At 46.1% G+C, this 21,888-nt stretch overlaps 1 protein-coding gene across 1 annotated transcript in view; it reads right to left on the reverse strand.

Annotated features, from left to right (window-relative positions):
• Nucleotides 1-8,824: 8,824 nt before the first annotated feature.
• saga (S-antigen; retina and pineal gland (arrestin) a) overlaps nucleotides 8,825-21,888 on the reverse strand; it is a gene marked incomplete at both ends in the record, with an annotated part of 78,501 nt that continues 65,437 nt past the window's right edge. Inside the window, 3 exons of the mRNA XM_084327776.1 lie at nucleotides 8,825-8,954; nucleotides 17,330-17,407; nucleotides 19,710-19,847. Of these exons, the coding sequence (XP_084183902.1) occupies nucleotides 8,825-8,954; nucleotides 17,330-17,407; nucleotides 19,710-19,847 (346 nt within the window). The remainder of the gene's footprint in view (nucleotides 8,955-17,329; nucleotides 17,408-19,709; nucleotides 19,848-21,888) is intronic.

The following is a 21,888-nucleotide window of genomic DNA, read 5'->3' on the forward strand; positions in this document are numbered from 1 at the left end:
TTTGTGATGGAGCTTTGACAGCTACATGGGTGGTACAGTAACTGTATATTGCTCGATCCATCTACAATATCATGATGGACCGTGCCATGCAGCCTATGTATAGCCTGCCTATGTGATCAATAAAAACGTGAACTTGAATCCCATCATCATATTTATTTGTGTCTGTCCACTTTGTTTGTTACTTTGTTATTTCCCCCCCCTATCTATGTAAAGCGACCTTGGGTCTCTTGAAAGGCGCTATATAAAATGAAGCTATTATTATTATTGTTAAACTGTCTTTTAGTCTCAGTGACGTTTCAACGGAGGTAATCTATTCTAACCAACAAATTGAAGTAGAAAGCATTTAGTTGTGGCCAATCTTATTTGGAAACATGACACACAAAATAATAGTATTTAGCTTTTTATTTGAAACAATATTTAATCGCGTTTGGAGGTGGGTGTTCTGCGTCTGCCCCCCCAATGCCAAACAAGCAGGCCAACCTCGCACGTGAGCCCGTTATAATTACAATACTTTACTATAATGAATTACGGGTCATACAGAAGTTGAACATGCCAGTGTTGAAACTAATGCACGGAAGCTTATTTCCGCGTTGCAGATTGCAATAATAATATTCTACCACCGGGCGCCAGGTACGTACGGTCGGAGCTGTGCGTAGATATACGCACAAAGTCAAGCACACGTTCAAATTGATAAGTCCCACACTTTGCTTAGAAACGATCGTAAGCACGGGTTACGCACATATCTGTGCGTACTCAACGTTGATAAATGAGGGCCCAGGTCTTTGAATTTACATCAATACAGTATATGCAATATATGCAACAAATTCATTTATAATCATTTTGTGATCATGTTTCAATTAACTTCCGTTGTTTATGGAGAATGTTGGATTTACTGGTTTCTCTACCCAACCCCCCCCCCCCCCCCCCCCCCCACCCAACCACCTCCAATGCACAGTTACCCCAACCCCCTACCCACCCCCGTCCCACCCCACCCCCCCAACCTCCTCCAATGTACAGTTTCTTCGTCAAATGTATACATTGACTCTTTTTTAGACTCTTTTTGTATCACAAACAGTACTGTATTTGTAAATCTGGTATGTCATAAATGTATAGATGTAGCAGTACTGTCTATCTGTATGTCATGTATGTCGTTATGATGAATTGAAAATGGGGGACCCTGATGTAAACAAGATGAAAGTCTTTCTCTGGTCTGCATCCCCTTAACAATTGTGTGTATTGAGCTGTACTGTATTGTTCCCATTCTGCAATCTGTTAATAAAATGTTCAATCATTCATTCATTCATTTCTCCCCCACTACTCCTCCAACGGGTGTTTGTGCGACCATGTCGACCTGAACAATGGGGGATTAATAAGAACGAGCCGCCTCGGAGAGAGGATACGCAGGCGGAAGACGGCCGCTGGAGCTGGACCGAGTCAGCGGCGCACGGAGCCGGGGAGAAACCACCGCCTCACCCCGCTGGCGCTTCCGCTTCACAACGCGAGAGTGGGCGATAAGGGGGGCGTGCTAGCGCGCGGTCACGTGGGCTTAGTGGCCAATCAGAGGAACCCCGGAAACCGAACAGCGTTGTAGAAGGCATAGGCGCTGCCTGACCGCAGCAGTTCAAAGAGGCAGTTGTTTGGGTGGCTGGAGTCTTTCTCTTAGCCTTGCCCATGCACCGCTTGTTGTAAATGCCCTGGAGAGTGGGAAGCCCCCCTCCAATTGTGCGTTCGGCTGAACGGGCCACTCTCTGTAGTCTGCTACGGTCTTGTGCGATGCTATTCCCAAACCAGTAGGTGATATTGCCAATCAGGATGCTCTCTATTGTGCATGAGTAGAAGTTCTTAAGGATCTTCTGACTGACTTGGAACTTCCTTAGGCGCCTGAGGAAGTAGAGGCGTTGCCGTGCCTTCTTCACAACACTGTCAATTAGGGATATCCGATATTATCGGCCTACCGATATTGGCATTAAAATGTGATATCGGAAAATATCGGTATCGGTTTAAAAAAAAAACACACACACACACATTTCTATAACCTTTATTTACCCAGGCAAGCAAGTAAGAACAAATTCTGATTTAATTTATTGTCAAAAGTATGCATAATGTTATGTTAATTCCACAACAAGACATATGTAATGTTAATTACCTGAAATTATTCAGTTTTTTGGGGGGGGGAAACCCTCCATATATCGGTATCGGTTGATATCGGTTGTCAATGTGTGTGGTCCATGTCAAGTCCTCGGATATGTGGACTCCGAGGTACTTAAAACTGTTCACTCTCTCAACGGGTGCCCCGTCGATGCTGAGGGGGCTGTAGTCCCTGACCCCCGACCTCGTAAAGTCCACAATCATCTCCTTTGTTTTGCTGACATTCAGGGAGAGGCTGTTCTCTTGACACCATCCCGCTAGAACCTTGACCTCCTCCAGCCTGGGTACTGGACTTTCTGAGTGAAAGACCCCAGGCGGTCAGGGTGGGGGGTCAGACCTCCAACACCATCACCCTGAGCATCGGGTCCCCCCAGGGCTGTGTTCTGAGCCCCCTGCTGTACTCACTATACACACACGACTGTGTGGCCAAGTTCAGCTCCAACTCCATAGTGAAGTTCCCAGACGACACGGTGGTGGTGGGGCTGATCTCGGACAACGACGAGAAGGCCTACCGGGAGGAGGTTGAGGTACTGGAACGCTGGTGCCAGGACAACAGCCTGCTCCTGAACATTGGTAAAACCAAGGAGCTGATCGTGGATTATAGGAGAGGTCAGCAGGAGACACACACACCACTGATGATTAACGGGGCTACCATGGACAGGGTGAGCAGCTTTAAGTACCTGGGGGTCCACATCTCAGAGGATCTGACATGGTCAACACACATAGACACAGTAGTAAAGAAGGCGAAGCAGCGCCTCTACCACCTGAGACAGTTAAGGAAGTTCAGAGTATCGGGGAAGATACTCCAGTCCTTCTACTCAGGAGCTGTAGAGAGCATCTTCACCGGAAACATCACTGCCTGGTATGGAAACAGCACGGCACAGGACAAGAAGGCCCTACAGAGAGTGGTGCGCTCAGCCGAGCGTACCACGGGTATTGCACTACCTCCCCTGCAGGTTCTATACAACAAGAGGTGCAAATCCAGAGCCTGCAGAATAATGAAAGACCCCCACCACCCCAATAACAGCCTGTTCCAGCTGCTGAGGTCAGGCAGACGCCTGCGAACCCCAGCTACTAGGACAGAGAGGCTTAGGCTCAGCTTCTTCCCCCAGGCCATCAGAGCCTTGAACAATGAACATTGAGTGCCACAGAACACTGAACTATCCACACACAAGCACACATGAGCACACACACGACACGCACGCTGTGCACGCTCACACACTAGCAGCCACTTTAACACTTTAACATGAGTGGGCACACACTCATGCCGCACACACCCACTTACGGCCAAAAGGAAAGGCCACTTTAAATTAGTATAACAACAGTAACAGTGTATTGCACTACCAAAGCTACCTAGCATGTCCTATATGCTCTGTAAATAACTATTGTACAGATACCGAGATGTCACACCATGTTACCTGTTACCTGTTTATTGCACAATGTTGTTTTTATTGGATTCTATTATATTTTGTACCACTGTATTGCACATCGTTGCGGGCAAGACCACCCGCAGTTCATTGTATACTTGTATGCCGTGACAAATAAAACTCTTGACTTGACTTGACTTGTAGGCCCTTTTGTCGTTTGCAGAGATCAGGCCCACCACTACTGTGTCCTCAGCAAATTTGATGATTGTGTTGTTGTTCCGCTGTGCCACACAGTCATGTGTGTACAGGGAGTAGAGGAGGGGACTCAGAACACAGCCCTGGGGGGCCCCTATGTTGAGAGTGATGGATGAGGAGGTGCAGTTGCCTGCTCTCACCACCTGGGGTCTGCCCGTCAGGAAGTCCAAGACCCACTGGCAGAGGTCATAGTTCAAGCCCATGTCCCTTGAGCTAGGCTTTGAGTTTGGAGGGGACTATGGTATTGAATGCTGAGCTGTAGTCGATGAACAGCATGCTCACATAGTTCCCCTGCCTCTTGTCCAGGTGTAATGCTGCTGTGTGCAGCACATGGGCTATGGCGTTCTCCGTGGACCTGTTGGGGCGGTATGCAAATTGCAGGGGGTCCAGGTTGATGGGGAGGGAGGTGCAGATGTAGCCCTTTACTAGCTTCTCAATGCACTTCATGGCTATGGAGGTGAGAGCTACAGGGCGGTAGTCGTTGCAAGCAGGCTTGGATTTTTTGGGTACAGGGATAATAGTGGACTTCTTCAGACAGGTGGGGATGACAGCCTGTTCCAAGGACAGGTTAAATATGTCAGTGAATACCGGGGCCAGTTGGTCGGCACAGACTTTTAGGACGTGGCCGGGGATACCGTCCGGTCCTGCTGCCTTCCTGATATACACTTTCATAAAGGTCCTCCTCACCTCATGTTCTGTTACCCTGAACACTGAGTCTCCATCAGCAGTGTCCCCCGCCCTCCATTGCAGTGGTTTGTAGGCTGGTGCTGTTATTCCCAGCCTCAAACCTTGCATAGAAGGTATTGAGATAATTTGCTAAGGAGATGTCACTGTTCAGCTTGAGGGAGGTGCCTTTGTAATCTGTCATCGTTCTGAGGCCTGCCAAATAACTCTAGAGTCAGCCTGTTCATATTGAAGTTCAATTTTATCCCTGTAGCGCCTCTTTGCTTCTATTACTACTCTCCTCACGTTGCATCTCGCCACCTTGTGGTCATTCATGTTGCCTGCCACAAGCCCGACGTAGTAGGCTGAGGTGCACGCTTTCAGAGCCTTACAGACGGATTTGTCTACCCAGGGCTTTTGGTTTGGGTAAACTCTAATTGTGGTAGTGGGGATTGTTTCTTCCACCAAAGTACAAACAAAGTCCAGCACTGTTTCCGTGTAGTCATTAATGTTATCTGTGTTATCTCGGAACACCCCCCAGTCTGTACATTCAAGTGCAGCCTGTAGCGTTTCCTCTGACTCCACAGACCATTTCTGCACCTCTCGCGAGACTACCGGGGCACGCTTGACACTTTGTTTATATTTTGGAAAAAGGAAGATGGCGTCATGGTCCGATTTGCCCAATCCACTGGCAGCCTGAGATTTGTAACCACATTTAAATTGCGAGTAACAATAGTCTAAAATATTACCGCCTCTGGTGTTACAAGTCACATGCTGGTAGAAGTCCGGCAATACTCTTCTCAGGTTGGCGCTATTGAAATCACCCACAACAACAATAGCAGCATCAACGTTAGCTGCTTGGATTCTATTTACCTCGTCGTGGAGTTTGGAGAGCGTGTTGCCTGTGTTTGCTTGCGGTGGGATATACACTCCGACCAGAATGACCGTCGTTAACTCTCTCGGGAGAAAGGAAGGCCGGCACTTGATGGATATATACTCCAGGTTGGGGGAGCAGTGGTTTGAAAGCTCCTTCACATTGCCTGGATCGCTCCAATTGTTGTTCAACATGAAGGCTATCCCACCTCCCCGCTGTTTGCCGGATTCTGCTGTTCGATCCTTGCGGTGGATGAAAAAGTGATCGGCCGGTTGAATGGCGTGGTCTGGGACGTCCGGCGTCAACCACGTCTCGGTGAAGCAGAGAACATTGCAGTCTCTAACGTCTCTTTGGAATTGAATCCTTGCTCTGATGTCGTCCAGTTTATTGTCTATTGATTGTACATTGGCCAGCAATATGCTGGGCAATGGCGTTCTGTGTCGCCTGGATCTCAGTCTATTTCGGACGCCGGCTCTCCTTCCTCGTCGCCTGGTTCCTTTGTTGCATGGGCCGAGGAGGTCTGGTCCCGATGTCCTCAAGATCTCAGCAGGCCATTGTTGTTGTTCGGTGAGCTGATCCAGAGAGTAATCCAGTTGGTAAGTTTCCCGTAATCCAATGTCTATGAGTGACTGACGGTCATACACATTAAATGCACCAACCGTTGGTACAAACAAAACTCTTAAAACTATAAATATTAACAAAAGTAAGCACAGTCTCGACGGAGCGCACAGAGAGGCAGCGGGTCTTAGCAGCTCATTCTTGATACCCATCTGATGGTGGAGTAGAAAAGTGCTGTCCACCTGAACTGGAGGGTTCTGTGTCATGTCCTTGCAGGAATGTATCTATCCACAATAACGCATGACGGGGTATCTGTTCATTTCAGGTGACACAATGCAAGCCTTCTGGATGGATGCTATCCATCGAGGGACAAGTTGTGATGGGCCCACACCCATTATTTTTGCATGGGGTAGCTGCTTTATTCACCAGCTACTATGTCTTCAACCTGGAGTATCCTTCCGTTGGATCATCCACACTGGAGTTCCTCCAAAGGTATTTTAACACTCAAACACATGATCAATGTCATCAGTAAGACTTATCATGCAAAGACTATCTGGCTATTAAGTCCATGCCATTCTACAGAGGCCATAAAGTAGATTAAATGCTTTGAGTATGAAGCCTGGAGCAAACTATGTGAATTGGGACCACACCATCACTTGATGTTGCTGTGCTATCTTGTTAAGAAATTGACATAATGGTTTAATTCACATTATAGTATGGCTTCAAAATTCGGATATGTAAACATTATGTTAGAGGTACCATGAGGCACTCTGCTAGGCTAAAAAAATCTTTTTATTGTTAGGATGATCCAACAAGTTTGAACTAGTAGCAGTCTTCATCAGGGTGTGGTGTGAGAAAAGACACAGGTGAGCACCTTGATAAATGCTGAGTCTATTTCAAACTGAAAACCCAGAGAAAGGCTCCAGGGCAAAGAAGTGAAGCGCCATCAACCCTCAAGTGACCACCATTCTTCGTAAGTAAGCTCATAGACTTTGAATGGTCTGCATAGACAATCGTCCTTCTCCTGTCGTCCCCTCACGTGACCACCCTTCTTCGTAAGTAAGCTCATAGACTTTGAATGTTCTGCAAAGACAATTGTCCTTCTCCTGTCATCCCCTCACATGACCACCCTTCTTCGGAAGCTCATAGACTTTGAATGGTCTGCATAGACAATTGTCATGCTCCTGTCGTCCCCTCACGTGACCACCCTTCTTCGTAAGTAAGCTCATAGACTTTGAATGGTCTGCAAAGACAATTGTCCTTCTCCTGTCGTCCCCTCACGTGACCACCCTTCTTCGGATCTCATAGACTTTGAATGGTCTGCATAGACAATTGACATGCTCCTGTCGTCCCTGTGCCTCTTTTGTTTTTTTGAGTGCCTCTTTTGTTCTTTTGAGTGAGTGCATGAAAAGTTTATTCATTAGTTTCATTTTCAGGTAAGACCTGGAAATACTAGTTTCATGGTGACAGTGGCTCGGGAGGTAGAGCAGTCATCTGGCAATCCGGAGATTCCCGCTCCTCCCCGGGCAGCGTGTCAATGTGTCCTTGAGCAAGACACTTAACCCCTACATGCTCCCGATGAGCAGGTTGGCACCTTGCATGGTTGCCGCTGCCGTCGGTGTGTGAATGGGTAAAATGTGGACAAATTGTTTAAAAAAATTTAAATAAAAAAAAGCAGCCATTTACCATTTTACTTACGAATATGATTACTTTGTCTTGACAATAAAATCCCATAATTAACTCTGAAGAACTGGCGAAATTCTCGTTGTACAAGGCGCATCAGTCAGCTAAAGCCGTTTTGAGCAGTGTTGACCAGCAGTTTATAAAAGAATATTTAAAATGTTTATTAGCAATGCCGAGCTTTTAAACCATTGCGTTTCTCTGTCTGAAACCCTCGTGCAACTGTGAGTACCTTTGAATTTTCTCTGCAATACTTGTACAACGAGAGTTTCGCAGAGGACCAGTTCTTCAGAGTTAATATGGGATTTTCCTATCGGTAAAATGTGCACAAATTGTAAAAAAAATTTAAGAAATAAAGAAAACAGCCATTTACCATTTCAAGAAGAATATAATTATTTGTAATATAATTCTGTCTTTTGACAATAAATGCCATTCATGGCTTACCTCATTTGTGCGTTTGGACTGTTGTTTTTAATGTGCAATAGCCTACGTGCATTTTTGTAGTCCAGCTCCAGTATACTTCCTGGCAGAAGCTCACACTTTGGTTTCCTGTCGTGATTAATCACGTCATCCAATAGTATTTGACAGGAAACTATTGTATGAGCTTCCTCCAGAAGTATACTGGAGCTGGGGACTATACAGTTATGCATGTCTATCATTGTAAATTGAGTTATTTTGCCAAATTATTTATAATTATATAATATAATTATTATTCAATTATTTTGAAAAGTGAAAAGTAATGCAAAAGACTTGCCAACTAAATAATGGAAAAAATATAATTATTATATTATATAATTATAAATAATTTATAAAAAAAAACACACACACACACAGACACACACACACACATTTTAAATGCTTTATTTATTTATGTCCACATAAATACAAAGTACATTAAGGACATAAACACTAACAGTGCAATCAGCTCATTGGGAGTCATTTAGTTATGTTTGTGACTGTGCAGCAACCATCGTACACATACAATATTAACACAGAGGATGTTTAAAATGTGGGCCATCTGAAGGCCCCCTATCTCAAATGTGATGGGCATTTTGAATGTGATGATGATGCAACTGGCCGTTGAAGTCCCAGAATTACAAGATAGAATTCGGAGTTAAAAAAACTCATATGGCTCTGTGTTTATTTTAGTCATGTAATTATAGATTGCATTATGTCACTCCTAAGGAAGGAACTTTCCATCACATACAATAAGGCGCCTCAGACACCTAACTGCTGTAGTTTGGACTGATCACAGCGTGGGGGGTTTGCCCCCGCACCACTATTTCTCTTTGGGTGCCATGTCATCGCCGCCGGACACGTTGCCGTCGTCCTCCTCCTCCTCGTCAGCGGCCATTCCCTTCAGGTTGGAGCGATTGAACTCCTCGAACACCACCTCCTCCTCCTGCTCACTACACGGACGGAGTAATAAATAAGCAGATGGCAGATGTTCTACCAGTCTGTGGTGGCTAGTGCCCTCTTTTTCGCTGTGGTATGCTGTGGGGGCCACACCAACACAGATAAAATAAATAAACTGGTCAAAAAAGCAAGCTCTGTGGTGGGAGCGGACCTGGACAGTCTGGATGTGGTGGCAGAGGGGAGGACGAGGAGGAAGCTGTACGCTATCCTTGAGAACCCCTGCCACCCCCTCCATGATGAGCTGACCGCTACGCGGTCCACGTTTAGCCACAGACTTATCCCCCCCCCCGACATACCACAAAGCGCTTTGGGCAGTCCTTTGTGCCGGTGGCAATCAGGCTCCACAACCAGGCAGGGCCAGGACGGGCGTACTGCCATGGACTGGAGGAGCTGGGTTGTGGACAGTAACTAATTAATTAATTAACATCATGAATGGACTTGTTTCTTTTTCTTTTCTTCCATTCACCACTTTTAGCAAAATGTTAGCCCTATTTTAGCTGTTCTTTTTAGCCCTACGTATTTGTCCATCTTTGTTTTTAACACGTACTAAATAAGTGTTATGTATTAACTGTTTTTATTAACTGTTTCATGGCTGTTGATGCTGTGATGGACATCTGAATCTCTCCTCGAAGATAAATAAAGGTTTTCAATCAATCACTCATAAAGGGAAGACATACCTCGTTTTTGCATTTAGTATTCTCCCCCCCCTCTCATCCCCCCCCCCCCCCCCTGTACCTCATTGTCTGCATTTTTGTACCTCATTGCCTGCATTTTTACTTCAGCTCCATATTGTATATTTGTATAGTGTTGGGACTTTATTCCTCTTTAACTTTTTTGTTACTGTATGAAGCACATTCTCATGGGCTCATGCAGAACCAAGCATTTCACTGTAATGTACTTTATACGTGAGAAATAAAAGCAAACTTGAACATGAAACTTGGAAGCCCACAGGTGATTCATTAAAAAAAGACAGCAAATGAAGGCGGAAGTACAGTACATAAGCAAACAAAATAGAACCACAGTGGAAAATACGTTTCCACATATACAGATATATTATGCTCTGCTCCATATTGGGAGACAATGTGCCAGAGAATTGGACTAGTTCAGCTAGTAAGCAGGTGCACACTACCATGGTCCAAGCAGGTGCACACTACCATGGTCCAAGCTGGTGCACACTACCATGGTCCAAGCTGGTGCACACTACCATGGTCCAAGCAGGTGCACACTACCATGGTCCATGCAGGTGCACACTACCATGGTCCAAGCTGGTGCACACTACCATGGTCCAAGCTGGTTCACACTACCATGGTCCAAGCTGGTGCACACTACCATGGTCCAAGCTGGTTCACACTACCATGGTCCAAGCAGGTGCACACTACCATGGTCCAAGCTGGTGCACACTACCATGGTCCAAGCTGGTTCACACTACCATGGTCCAAGCTGGTGCACACTACCATGGTCCAAGCTGGTTCACACTACCATGGTCCAAGCTGGTTCACACTACCATGGTCCAAGCTGGTGCACACTACCATGGTCCAAGCAGGTGCACACTACCATGATCCAAGCAGGTTCACACTACCATGGTCCAAGCAGGTGCACACTACCATGGTCCAAGCTGGTTCACACTACCATGGTCCAAGCAGGTGCACACTACCATGGTCCAAGCTGGTGCACACTACCATGGTCCAAGCTGGTTCACACTACCATGGTCCAAGCTGGTGCACACTACCATGGTCCAAGCTGGTGCACACTACCATGGTCCAAGCAGGTGCACACTACCATGGTCCAAGCTGCTGCGGTGGTCTGAGTCAATGCGGCACTCCACTTTGTTCACGCAAACCTGCTGACGTTTGTTTCTGCGGTTAAAGGAACACTGCAACATTTTGGGAAATTAGCTTACCGTCCTCTCCAGCGAGAGACAAGAAGATAGATACCAGTTTCCTCTCTGTGCGTTCAGTAGAAAGCTGCACATTAGCCTAGCTTAGCACAATGAATGGAAGCGGACATGGCCGGTTAGCCTTCGGGAGAGGTGTTAGTTGGACAATGCCTAGGCTAACTGGCCATGTCCACAGTTTGTTTCTGCGGTTAAACCTGCTGACGTTTGTTTCTGCGGTTAAACCTGCTGATTCTTGTTTCTGCGGTTAAACCTGCTGATTCTTGTTTCTGCGGTTAAACCTGCTGATTCTTGTTTCTGCAGTTAAACCTGTTGATTCTTGTTTCTGCCCATTACTGCGAAGGAAAGACTCAGGAGAGAGAGGGGAAACAAAGAGAAGGACAGAGACACGACAAGAGAGAGAGAGAGAGTTGGCTGGGGACAGAGGGATCGATGTGTAAAGGGAGAGGGATAGAGAGGGGAAAATTAGATAACAGTAGAAGATAAAGAAAGAAAGAAAGAAAGAGACACAAAGAAAGAAAGAAGGATAGACGCCCCCAAAGATAAGAACGCAGAGCCAGACAGTAACAAAAGGAGGCAGACACAAAAGGGAAGCACAGCACATGAAGTGATAGGAAGTCACGTTCTCTGGAACACCTCTAACGAACACGATCCCCATTCTGGGTCACCCAGACAAAGGCAAACAGAGGGCAAGGGAGGGGACAGCTACACGGGCCAGGATGATGAAAATAGCACATGATTCAGCACGTTTTTCAAGGATGAATAGATTCACATGACAGGACACAACGTTGACATTGTTTAATGATTGCAGTACCTTGCTGTGTTGACGTCAGTCTAATTGTAACTGTTGTGTGAGTGTGTGGTAAACTGAATGGCTTGGTAGTATTTCACAAAGCAGAGGATGAGCAAGTTTACCAGATAGTTGTCCAGATAGTTTACCAGAGAGTTGACCAGATAGTTGACCAGATAGTTGACCAGATAGTTTACCAGATCGTTTACGAGATCGTTTACCAGATAGTTGACTAGATTGTTTTCCAGATAGTTGACCAGATAATTTACCAGGTAATTTTGACAAAAAGCTTGAATTACATCTTGTAATGTATGTTTTGGGTTTGAATCTGTAAAACTAAACTTGAACACTTGAACTTAAACACCACTGTAGGTTTAGGGAGTGTGATTCATTCATACTATGTACTGATAATATTGCTAACAAAATATATCATTGTCAGATTGGTTGTGATACCTTGGTATAATAAGTAAACAAATGAGACCATTGCTGAAACAGCTGGTCGCCTAATTCTCATGATAAGACTACATTTCCCATAAGCCTGTTGCTTCCTGTCTTGCTATTAGCTTCCGCTCAACACCATGGGAACATGTTTTTTTTTATTTTTTTATTATTGGTCTTTTTCCCCCTCCTTTTTCCTCCGATTTTCTCCCATCCCAATGTTAGTCGTTATGCCAATTCCCAATCCCCTTCCTGGTCGCTGCACACTTACCCCCCACAGTCGGTCTGGGAGAGTGGAGGCTATCACGTGCTTCCTCCGACACACGTCTAGCCAATCAACCGCTTCTTTTCACCTGGCAGCGCGGACTCTCACTGAGAGGGTGTAACGTGTGGAAGGATCACACTACCCCCCTTAGATCCTATCCGCGCTGAGCAGGCGCCCCGACCGAACTGTAGGAGTCGCTGTTTACAACGACCCGGACCCACCCCGCCAGCTTTCCCACCCTCTAATACAGCCAATTGTATTAGTGTGAACGGCCAGCCAAGCTGGTGACAACGCCGGAGCTGTGAGCTTGATTCGAACAGGCGAATCCAGCATATCCGGTGTTGGTGATGAACGCAATCTCCGCTACGCCACCTGACCGCCCGGGGAACATGTTTTGATGAGAGAGGAGAAGTGGAGAAGCTTTGCTAATGATGAATGTGAAGTTGTTTTTGTCGATAAAGCCCTTTAAATTACTGGGCTTACTACGAAATCCTGTTTCGTGAAATACCCGCTGCGAACCGTTTAAACCTATGTGTCTAGGGTGCAATAAGGATAACAATAGATTTTTTACATAATCACCACATGAATGTGGATGATGGGAGGTGAGACGACCGTGAGCCAGACTTACCTCTCTTCAGACAGCAATGGGAAAAAAATCAGATTTGAATTACATTGTCATCATACACATACACATACACATACACATACACATACACATACACATACACATACACATACACATTGTGGCAGATATCATCCCCCGTCTCGTGGCTACGTGGAGGAAGGGAGATACTACTGCCACGGGCAGAGGAGAGTTAATTAAGGAGTTGATTAGGACTGATGGAATACACCTGTGCACCACGTGATCACCCACATCCCACACACACACACAAGACACACATAGCATAAAAACCTAGGAGAGACAGAGAAGAGTTGAGTGGAGGTGAGGAAGGAGCAGAGTTCGTAGAGAGAGAGTGAGATACTGAGTTTGTGAGTTAAGAGGTAGTTTGAATGAGAGGTGAGAGTGAGAAGGTTTTCGTGTTATTGGACCCTGGACTCGCTGGGATACCCCCTTGTGAAACTGACCCTGGACGACAAACCCTGAGTATTGAACATTCCCTTTTTTGTACGAGAGCCTGGAACATGTATTGACCCTGGACTCTTATATGACCCCTCTATTTCCCATCGGATTTGTACTGCAGATCAATAAATATCATTTGTTTATTGAAATTGTGCTTGTGTGGACATTGGAATTGTTTGTTTGGTCCGTGTCGAGCCTGAACACCACAAGGCTCGTCACAACATACACATACACATACACATACACATACAGTACACATACACACACACACACACACACACACACACACACACACACACACACACACACACACACACACACACACACACACACACACACACACACACACACACACACACACACACACACACACACACACACACACACACACACACACACACACACACACCCTTGTGGCAGTACCTGTTTCAGGGTTAGGGTGCATCAGACGGAAAGGGATCTCCAGAATCACCTCACTGGAACAGCCAGAGACGTATATATTACAACATGCAGATATTACCTCTCAACATGATTTTTGCGGCAAAAAAGTCTATAAGCTATATAGGTTGCCACCTAGAAAGCAGCCTGAGAAGGAAATCCATGGCTCTCAAAACAATGAGGAAGGTGAATGGCAGAACTACATTTCTGGCCAGAAAAGCATATTTATTAGACCCAGAAATGTAAGGGTCCACCTGTCCCAGGACTTTTCCCTCCTGTCTGTACTCCTCAACAACCCCCACCTTTGAACTTTCTCTTCCATGGACTCAGGGTGCGAACCATGGGGGAGCTGGGGGAGCCATGGCTCCCCTATATGAGACATCAGCCCCCCTGAAAACATGATTTGTGAATTTTTGGGGGGTCTCTAAAATACTGACAATAAATGCTATTTTTGCCATGCATTTCTAATTTTTCTGTAATTTCATCGTCATCATCGTGTATAATAATAAAATTAGGCTATTTTGATGTATGATAATGATTTGCGCACTAATTCACCGTAATAGACAATAGCATAAATCTATGGGGTCACTGCAGATATACCCTATTCGTAATAGATGGCAACATGCATGCTATTCTTGCGTTTACCATTCGGAGCGGGGCGGCGCTGCAGCCTGCAGGCACAAATCAAACTTCACCCGCCGTTTAAAAAAAATAAATACAGGTATTCAGGATAATGTCGAAAGTTAAACGAAATATCAAAGAAGTAAGCCTTCTAACCAATTTTGGTTTTACAAAGAAGGCGAAGCAGCCTGCTGCGGGGACTACTTCTGTGACATGCAGATTTTGAGAATTGGGCAGATCTTCACCATCAGGTGGGTGGCGATAATGTTGCATTTGCCTACTAGTATAATAATGTTAGACTCGATGTGTTTGGTCGTGGACTTGTTGTTCGGTATTGGTTCATCCGTGTGTTTATGTGTAAATAGGACTGTTGTGTGTGAATTTTAGTGTTGGATCAGAGGAGTTAATCTGAGCATGTGTATTTCAATATATGCGTCTTCATCATGCATGCAGACACCTGTGTGGTGTGGACTATGTGTGGTTCTGTAACGTTACTCATACCTATAGCCTATGTCAGCAAGCGTCACAGTAAAGTCCTCCCTGTGAGGCACGTGTCGCTATTGTTTGTTTTTGCCTTCTTTAGTTCAAGTTCAAGTTTCAAGTTCAAGTTTCTTTATTAGTTGTCATACAGAAGTACAGAATACTTTTATATAAAATGCTTCTTTCTGTTTTTCTCCAGAGATTGTGCTAGATAAAATTATAGAGTAAAGTATAGTAAGTATAAAATAGAAGTCAAGTAAGTAGACAAAAGTGTTCAAAACACACATATATACAATATACAACGCAGAGTAGAAAAGTAACTGAGTTACAATACAATATACTATATACTATACAGTACAATGCAGAAATGGGATGAGGTACAATAGGTACAATTTACAGTAAGGTGAGGTATGGGTTGTAGTGCAAATTCTTTGCCAATAAATATAAAGTGTGTTTAGGTGTTCTAAAGTGGGTGCTGCAGTGAGTTGTTTGTTTAAAGTGAGTGTGTGCATGTGGATGTGTGTGCTATGAGTGCATTTGATGGTTGTTACGATTGTTCATTGTTCAATCCACAGTTCTGTTCAGACTAGGGGAGACACAGGCCCCGTCCACACGAACGCTGGGTTTAATGTAACCGTGATTGTATGTGCGCAGTTGCACTGTTCGGCCACACACAACCGGGGATTTGCTACACTGCAACCGCGGTCTTTTGAAACCGGTGGCCAGGGTGGAGTTGTGCGGTTTTGCAGTTGCGTGTGGACATAGCAACCGAGGTTATTCCCAGTGTTTACAGCAGAGCTGTCGCAATTATTCCCCATGTTCACGGCAGACCGCGGGGTAGAGAGATTAGAGCAGAGCCAACTACACCAGTGTTTACAGCAGAGCTGTCCCAAGTAGCGTCATATGAAAATGATTGTAACAAACTTTTGTTCAAAACGTATCGTCTGTGTTGAGTGTTGTGATCGACTGATGTCTGTTGACGCTCAGAGTAAACATGTAGCTGCAGCTAAACTAAACTCATGTGTTGTCAAGTTATTGTTATAAGGAACCCAGTCCAGACTGCATCCCCTTAACAATTGTTTGTATTGAGCCGTATTGTATTGTACCCATTCTGCAATCTGTTAAATAACGTTTACATCCATTTCATATCGGTAACGTTACTTCTTCTTCTTCAGTTAATTAATGGCAGATCGCGACCCAACAGGAAGTTTAGTGAGCATTCAGTCTTTTCTGATTGGTTGAAATGGCCTTCATGTCTGAACAACATCGCCGCCTACTGCTTTGGCATTGTATTACATTGTACTAAATGTATCGGTTGCTGGGTTCCAGCTCTGCCGTGAGTACGCAGTTATACACGGTTGTCCACCTGTGTTCACCGTGTGGACGGAGTTTTATTTTTTCAAACTTCGGTCATATTAAATCCAAACTCTCGTGTGGACAGGGCCAGAGCCTTCTGTCTGTGGAACAGCCTCACCCTCAATATACGGGCCGCCCAGACCTTGCAGGTTTTTATATCACTTTTAAAAACCTACTTGTTCTCCCTGGTCCTCCCCCCCACTTAATCACCACTAGACCCCTGGCCGATTTTTATCTTCTTTGCTTTACTGTGTCCTACCTGCTTTACTGTGTCCTACCTTTTATTACATTCATTGTTCATTGTGTTTTTAATTGTATATCTTGCATCGTAATATTTTTGTCTTTTATCAACCTGCCTGTGAAGCACTTTGGTGCCAGCTGCCGCTGCTTAGAAATGTGCTATATAAATCAAATTTACTTGACTTGATGTTTTCTTGAATCTTGAATGTTTTTAAATGTCAAATCAAATCAAACCTCAGTGAGTGAGTTCATTGTAAAAACAAGCAGGAATCTCCGTACCTGGATCCCACTATGCTGTGATCCAAAGGCAGAGATTGCAGTGGTTTAGAAGGGAAAACACAAGATGCTGTCATTTAACAACAGAGACCATTTGTAAACAAGGACACATAAGATCATAGATGCAGAGCTAACTGGTTCAACACCAGTTAGAAAGGGGACATGTTATGTTTAAAAAAATTCATATGACATCGCTAAATGATAATAATTCTAAACAGCTTGTTAGAAGTTTATAACGGCTAGTTAATCTAAATACTCCAAACCCTGGCTAAATGGAAAGTAGTATCTAATATGTCATTTCCCCCCAGTGCCTAAATTACATTTCAGATTCCCTACGAGGCAAAACCCATTTTCCATAATGTGTCCCCTTTAAGTAACACACACACACACACACTCATGCACGCACACACACACACACACATGCACGCACACACGCACACACACATGCGCACACGCACGCATGCACGCACACACACAAAGTGAACTGACCCGGCAACGACAACCTTGACGCTGACTCGGTATGAAACCATGATTCCCATCACTTCTTTCAGCACACCCTCCTTGATACTGCAAGAGAGATGGATGATGAGTGGATGGATGAAGGGCTGGACGGACGAGTGGACGGATGAACGGATGGATGGATGGATGGATGGATGGATGGATGGATGGATGGATGGATGGATGGATGGATGGATGGATAGATGGATGGATGGATGGATGGATAGATGGATGGATGGATGGATGAATGAATGGATGGATGGATGGATGGACAGATGGATGGATGGATAAACAGATGGATGGATGGATGGATGGATGAATGGATGAACAGATGGATGCATGGATGGATGGATAAAGGTAGATGAATGGATGGATAAACAGATGGATGGATAAACGGATAGATGAATGGATGGATGGATAAACGGATGGATGGATAAACGGATAGATGAATGGATGGATGGATGGATGGATGGATAGATGGCTGGGTGGATGGATGGATGGATGGATGGATAAACGGATGGATGGATGGATGAATGGCTAAACGGATAGATGAATGGATGCATGGATGGATGGATAAACAGATGGATGGATGGACAGATGGATGGATGGATAAATGGATGGATGGATGGATAGGTGGATGGATGAATGGATGAAAAAAAGACATATAGACAGACAAACAGTGGATTTAAAAACTCAAAGGCCCTAGGGTTGGGCAATATGACCAAATTATATCACACTATTTTGACATGTTTTCACAATTCATAATCACTTTGCTTTTCTATAGCTACTTTCCAAGTTACTGAACCAACTGTTAAAGGATCACATCAACATTACGGGAAATAATGCGTATCTTCTCCATAGTCAGACAAGAAGATAGATACCAATTTCCTCTCTGTGCGTTCAGTAGGAAGCTATCCGGCTGCAAGCTAGCCTAGCTTAGCACAAAAGAATGGAAGCTGATACGGACCACTAGCCTAGCCTACTTCTGCCTGAGTTTTAAGCTAGGCCACTTCCATTAATTTGTGCTAAGCCAGGCTATCTTGCAGCCGGATAGCTTTCTACTGAACACACAGAAGAAATTGGTATATATATATTTTGTATCCACTTTTTCTCCTCTTTTTCTTTTTTCTTTATCTACTTTTTCTCCCCATTTTTCTATTTTTCTCCCGTCCCCAATTTCGTATTGTCCAATTCTACCCTCCCCTGTCTCGAACGTTGTTAGGCCATGCCTCCCACAAGCCGGCTGCAATGTGGACGAAGCCTTGCATCACGTGTCCCCTCCGGTACTCGAGGAAGCAGCCGTTGCATCTTTTCACCTGCACAGCGCGATCTCTCAGCGACGAGGGTCTGCGTGGGAGGGACACGCCGTCCTCCTCGCTTCCTGATTCTACTGCGCAGGCGCACCAACCGACCTGTAGGAGTCGCTGTCCACAACGTCTGATCCCCACCCACCAGCTTCCCTCCCCCTAATACTGCCAATTGTATTAGTATGAACGACCAGCCAAGCTGGTAGCAACACAGAGAGCTGGGCTCTAACCCAGCATCTCCTGCGTTGGTGGCGAGCGCCTTGCCCACTGCGCCACCTAGCCGCCCTTTTTCTCCTCTTTTTCAATTTTTCTCCCATCCCAATTCCACTGTGCCAATTCTCCTCTCCCCTGTCTTGAACGTTGCTCGCATATGCCCCCCACTGGCCGGTTGTAGGGAGGATAGAAGCCTTGCATCACTTGTGTCCCCTCCGATACACGAGGAGGCAGCCTGTCACATCTTTTCACCTGCCAGCGCGGACTCTCATTGGCGAGGTGTAACGTGTGGGAGGCTCACACTACCCCCGCCATTTCCTGTCTCTGCTGTGCAGGCGTCCCCAACCGACCTGTAGGAGTCGCTGTCCACAACATCCAGATTACCACCCATCGACTTCCACCCGCTAACTCTGCCAATTGAGTTAGTATGACGGCTGCCCCAAGCCGGAGGCAACGCCGACAGCCGGAGTCGAACCCGGTGTCTCTTGCGTTGGTGACGAGTGCAATGTCCGCTGCGCCACCCAGCCACCCTAGGAAATTGGTATTTATACTGTATCTTCTTGTCTGACTCTGGAGGAGATGATAAGCGCATTTCCTATAATGCTGCTCTGTGTTCCTTTAACAATATAGTACTCCATCTGCAGTCTTAAAGGAAGTTGAAAACATTTGAGAGCAGTAAACACAAGTAAAATAACCCTATTACTATCAGGATTGTCGGAGCGGCTGTGGCAAAAGTTAGGAATAGAAATGAAGAGTGGATTGTACAAGAATATATCACAATCTCCACGATCTTCCCTGTGAATCACTCGCCCCTGAATCTGGTTCTGGTTCTCGACAATGACACTACTCACATGCTGGTGGAAGCCAGGTTGGTGTCTTCATGCTTCAGCTTGCCGTCGAGCGCGATGCCGTGCCGCTCCTTGTTGTGGGTCAACAGCGGGACGAGCGTGAACTCCTTCTGGAAGCTCGCTCCGGCGGCGACCGCGTCTCTGAGCGGACAGCAAGTCAAGGTGTAGATGTTGTAACCATAGATATATAACACTAGAGGGCTCAAGGCGGAGTCTGCTGCGTACTTCACCGGTGGCCATCTTGCGAGGGTGGACTACTGCTGTTAAGCCTTAAGGTCCCCCTATAGGGGGACCCTGCTTTTTTTTTATCATAAATCGATCAATAGAGACCGTATTAGAATGATCATATCATGGGGTATCATTGGAAAGCCACACTCATTGACTACAACCCTGTGCAAAGATTTTCGAGATCGCCAAATGATTGACGGAACTAGAACCCCGGGAGTCGGGGTGGTAATGTGTACTTTTGCGTACTTTGGGGCACGCCTCACATATCGGCATGTAACTCGAGAACCGCTGAACGGATTTTGTCACCTGAAAGGGCAATCGACAGGCAACAAATAGGGCTTTAATTATATCTATATATTGTATTAAAAGAAATGCACACTCGAGCCACTAGAGGTCGGCAAAGAATCGTCCACATGTGGGCGCTTGGATGTTAAGAGGTTAATGTTTATAAATATTTTTTTTGTAGCGAAGAGTAAAGACCATAACCCTATCAAAAACAGTAGTATTTTTATTTTTACCGATGTTTTATACGATTTATCGGAAATAAGAATTTATCGGAAAATGCTAATTATCGTAAAAACCGCAAGGAAATGACTAAATCCATATTCAACCCTGCCATTGGAAAGAGGAGCATTTTCCCTATCCATAGATGTATGATTTGGCCATAAGGTCAAGGTCAAGTTCAAGGTGAAATTAGAGCTGCCGCGGTATCGGTATTACCGCGGTATCGCTGTTATATCACGCCCACCGCAGAGTTAGGCTGAATACCGCATCACCGCTGTTTTTTATAATAATAATAATAAAGTACCCTGCTCTCCTTGGGCTTGCGGCTCTGCAGATATACCCTACTCCTCTCGAGGTTCCAAGCGACCCTATTTGTTATGGTTTGTAACCGACCCCAATCGCACAACACAAGACAGGTATGAGAGTAAGCCAAGAACTGGGCATTTATTGAAAACAACAGAAAACGGCACTGTCCCTTTAAGGGAGAACACAAATTACAGGAAAACATGAACTTGGGAAAATAGGCACAGTGCCTTTAAGAGGCGAGCTGGCTAAGGGGAAGGCTAAGGCAAGGCTAACGGACTGGGCCAGGGCAAGGGACAAGGCAGGAACAGGGAGGACTAGGAGGACTGGACAGGGAGGACTAGGAGGACTGGACAAGGAGGACTAGAAGGACTGGACAGGGAGGACTAGGAGGACTAGAGAGGGGAAAACAGGGACAGAGGCCCGCGGAGGCGGGCTGGGGACAGGGAGGACTAGGAGGACTAGAAGGACTGGACAGGGAGGACTAGGAGGACTAGAATGGGGAAACAGGGACAGAGGCCCGCGGAGGCGGGCTGGGGACAGGGAGGACTAGGAGGACAGGACAGGGATGACTAGGAGGACTAGGAGGAACTGGACAGGGACAGAGAGAAACAGAGTCAAGGCCTTGGACAGGGCGAGGGCTGGAGCTGCTTACAGGGAGGAGTAGGAGGGCGCAGGCTCGGAGAGCGCATCTGGCGCGGAGGTCTGAGTGGTGCGCGTCTGCTTGGAGTACGCGCCGGTACGGAGGGCGCATCTGGCGCGGAGTCTGGATGCGCGTCTGGAGTGCGTCTGGATGCGCGTCTGGGGTGAAGAGCGCGTCTGGCTCGGAGGTCTGGATGCTGCGTCTGGAGTGCGTCTGGATGCGCGTCTGGATGCGCGTCTGGAGGGAAGAGCGCGTCAGGCTCGGAGGTCTGGATGCGCGTCTGGATGCGCGTCTGGAGTGAAGAGCGCGTCTGGCTCGGAGGTCTGGATGCGCGTCTGGATGCGCGTCTGGAGTGAAGAGCGCGTCTGGCTCGGAGGTCTGGATGCGCGTCTGCTGCGCGGAGGTCTGAAGTGGAACACTGGAATACCTCCCGTAGAGGATTAGAGAGCGCAGTACAATGTCTCCCTCCAGGCAAATGGCGACAGGTGGCCAAAGCTTGCACCT

This window comes from Notolepis coatsorum, assembly GCF_963971535.1.
Source record: "Notolepis coatsorum genome assembly, chromosome: 13".
In the NCBI taxonomy this organism is placed as follows: domain Eukaryota; kingdom Metazoa; phylum Chordata; class Actinopteri; order Aulopiformes; family Paralepididae; genus Notolepis; species Notolepis coatsorum.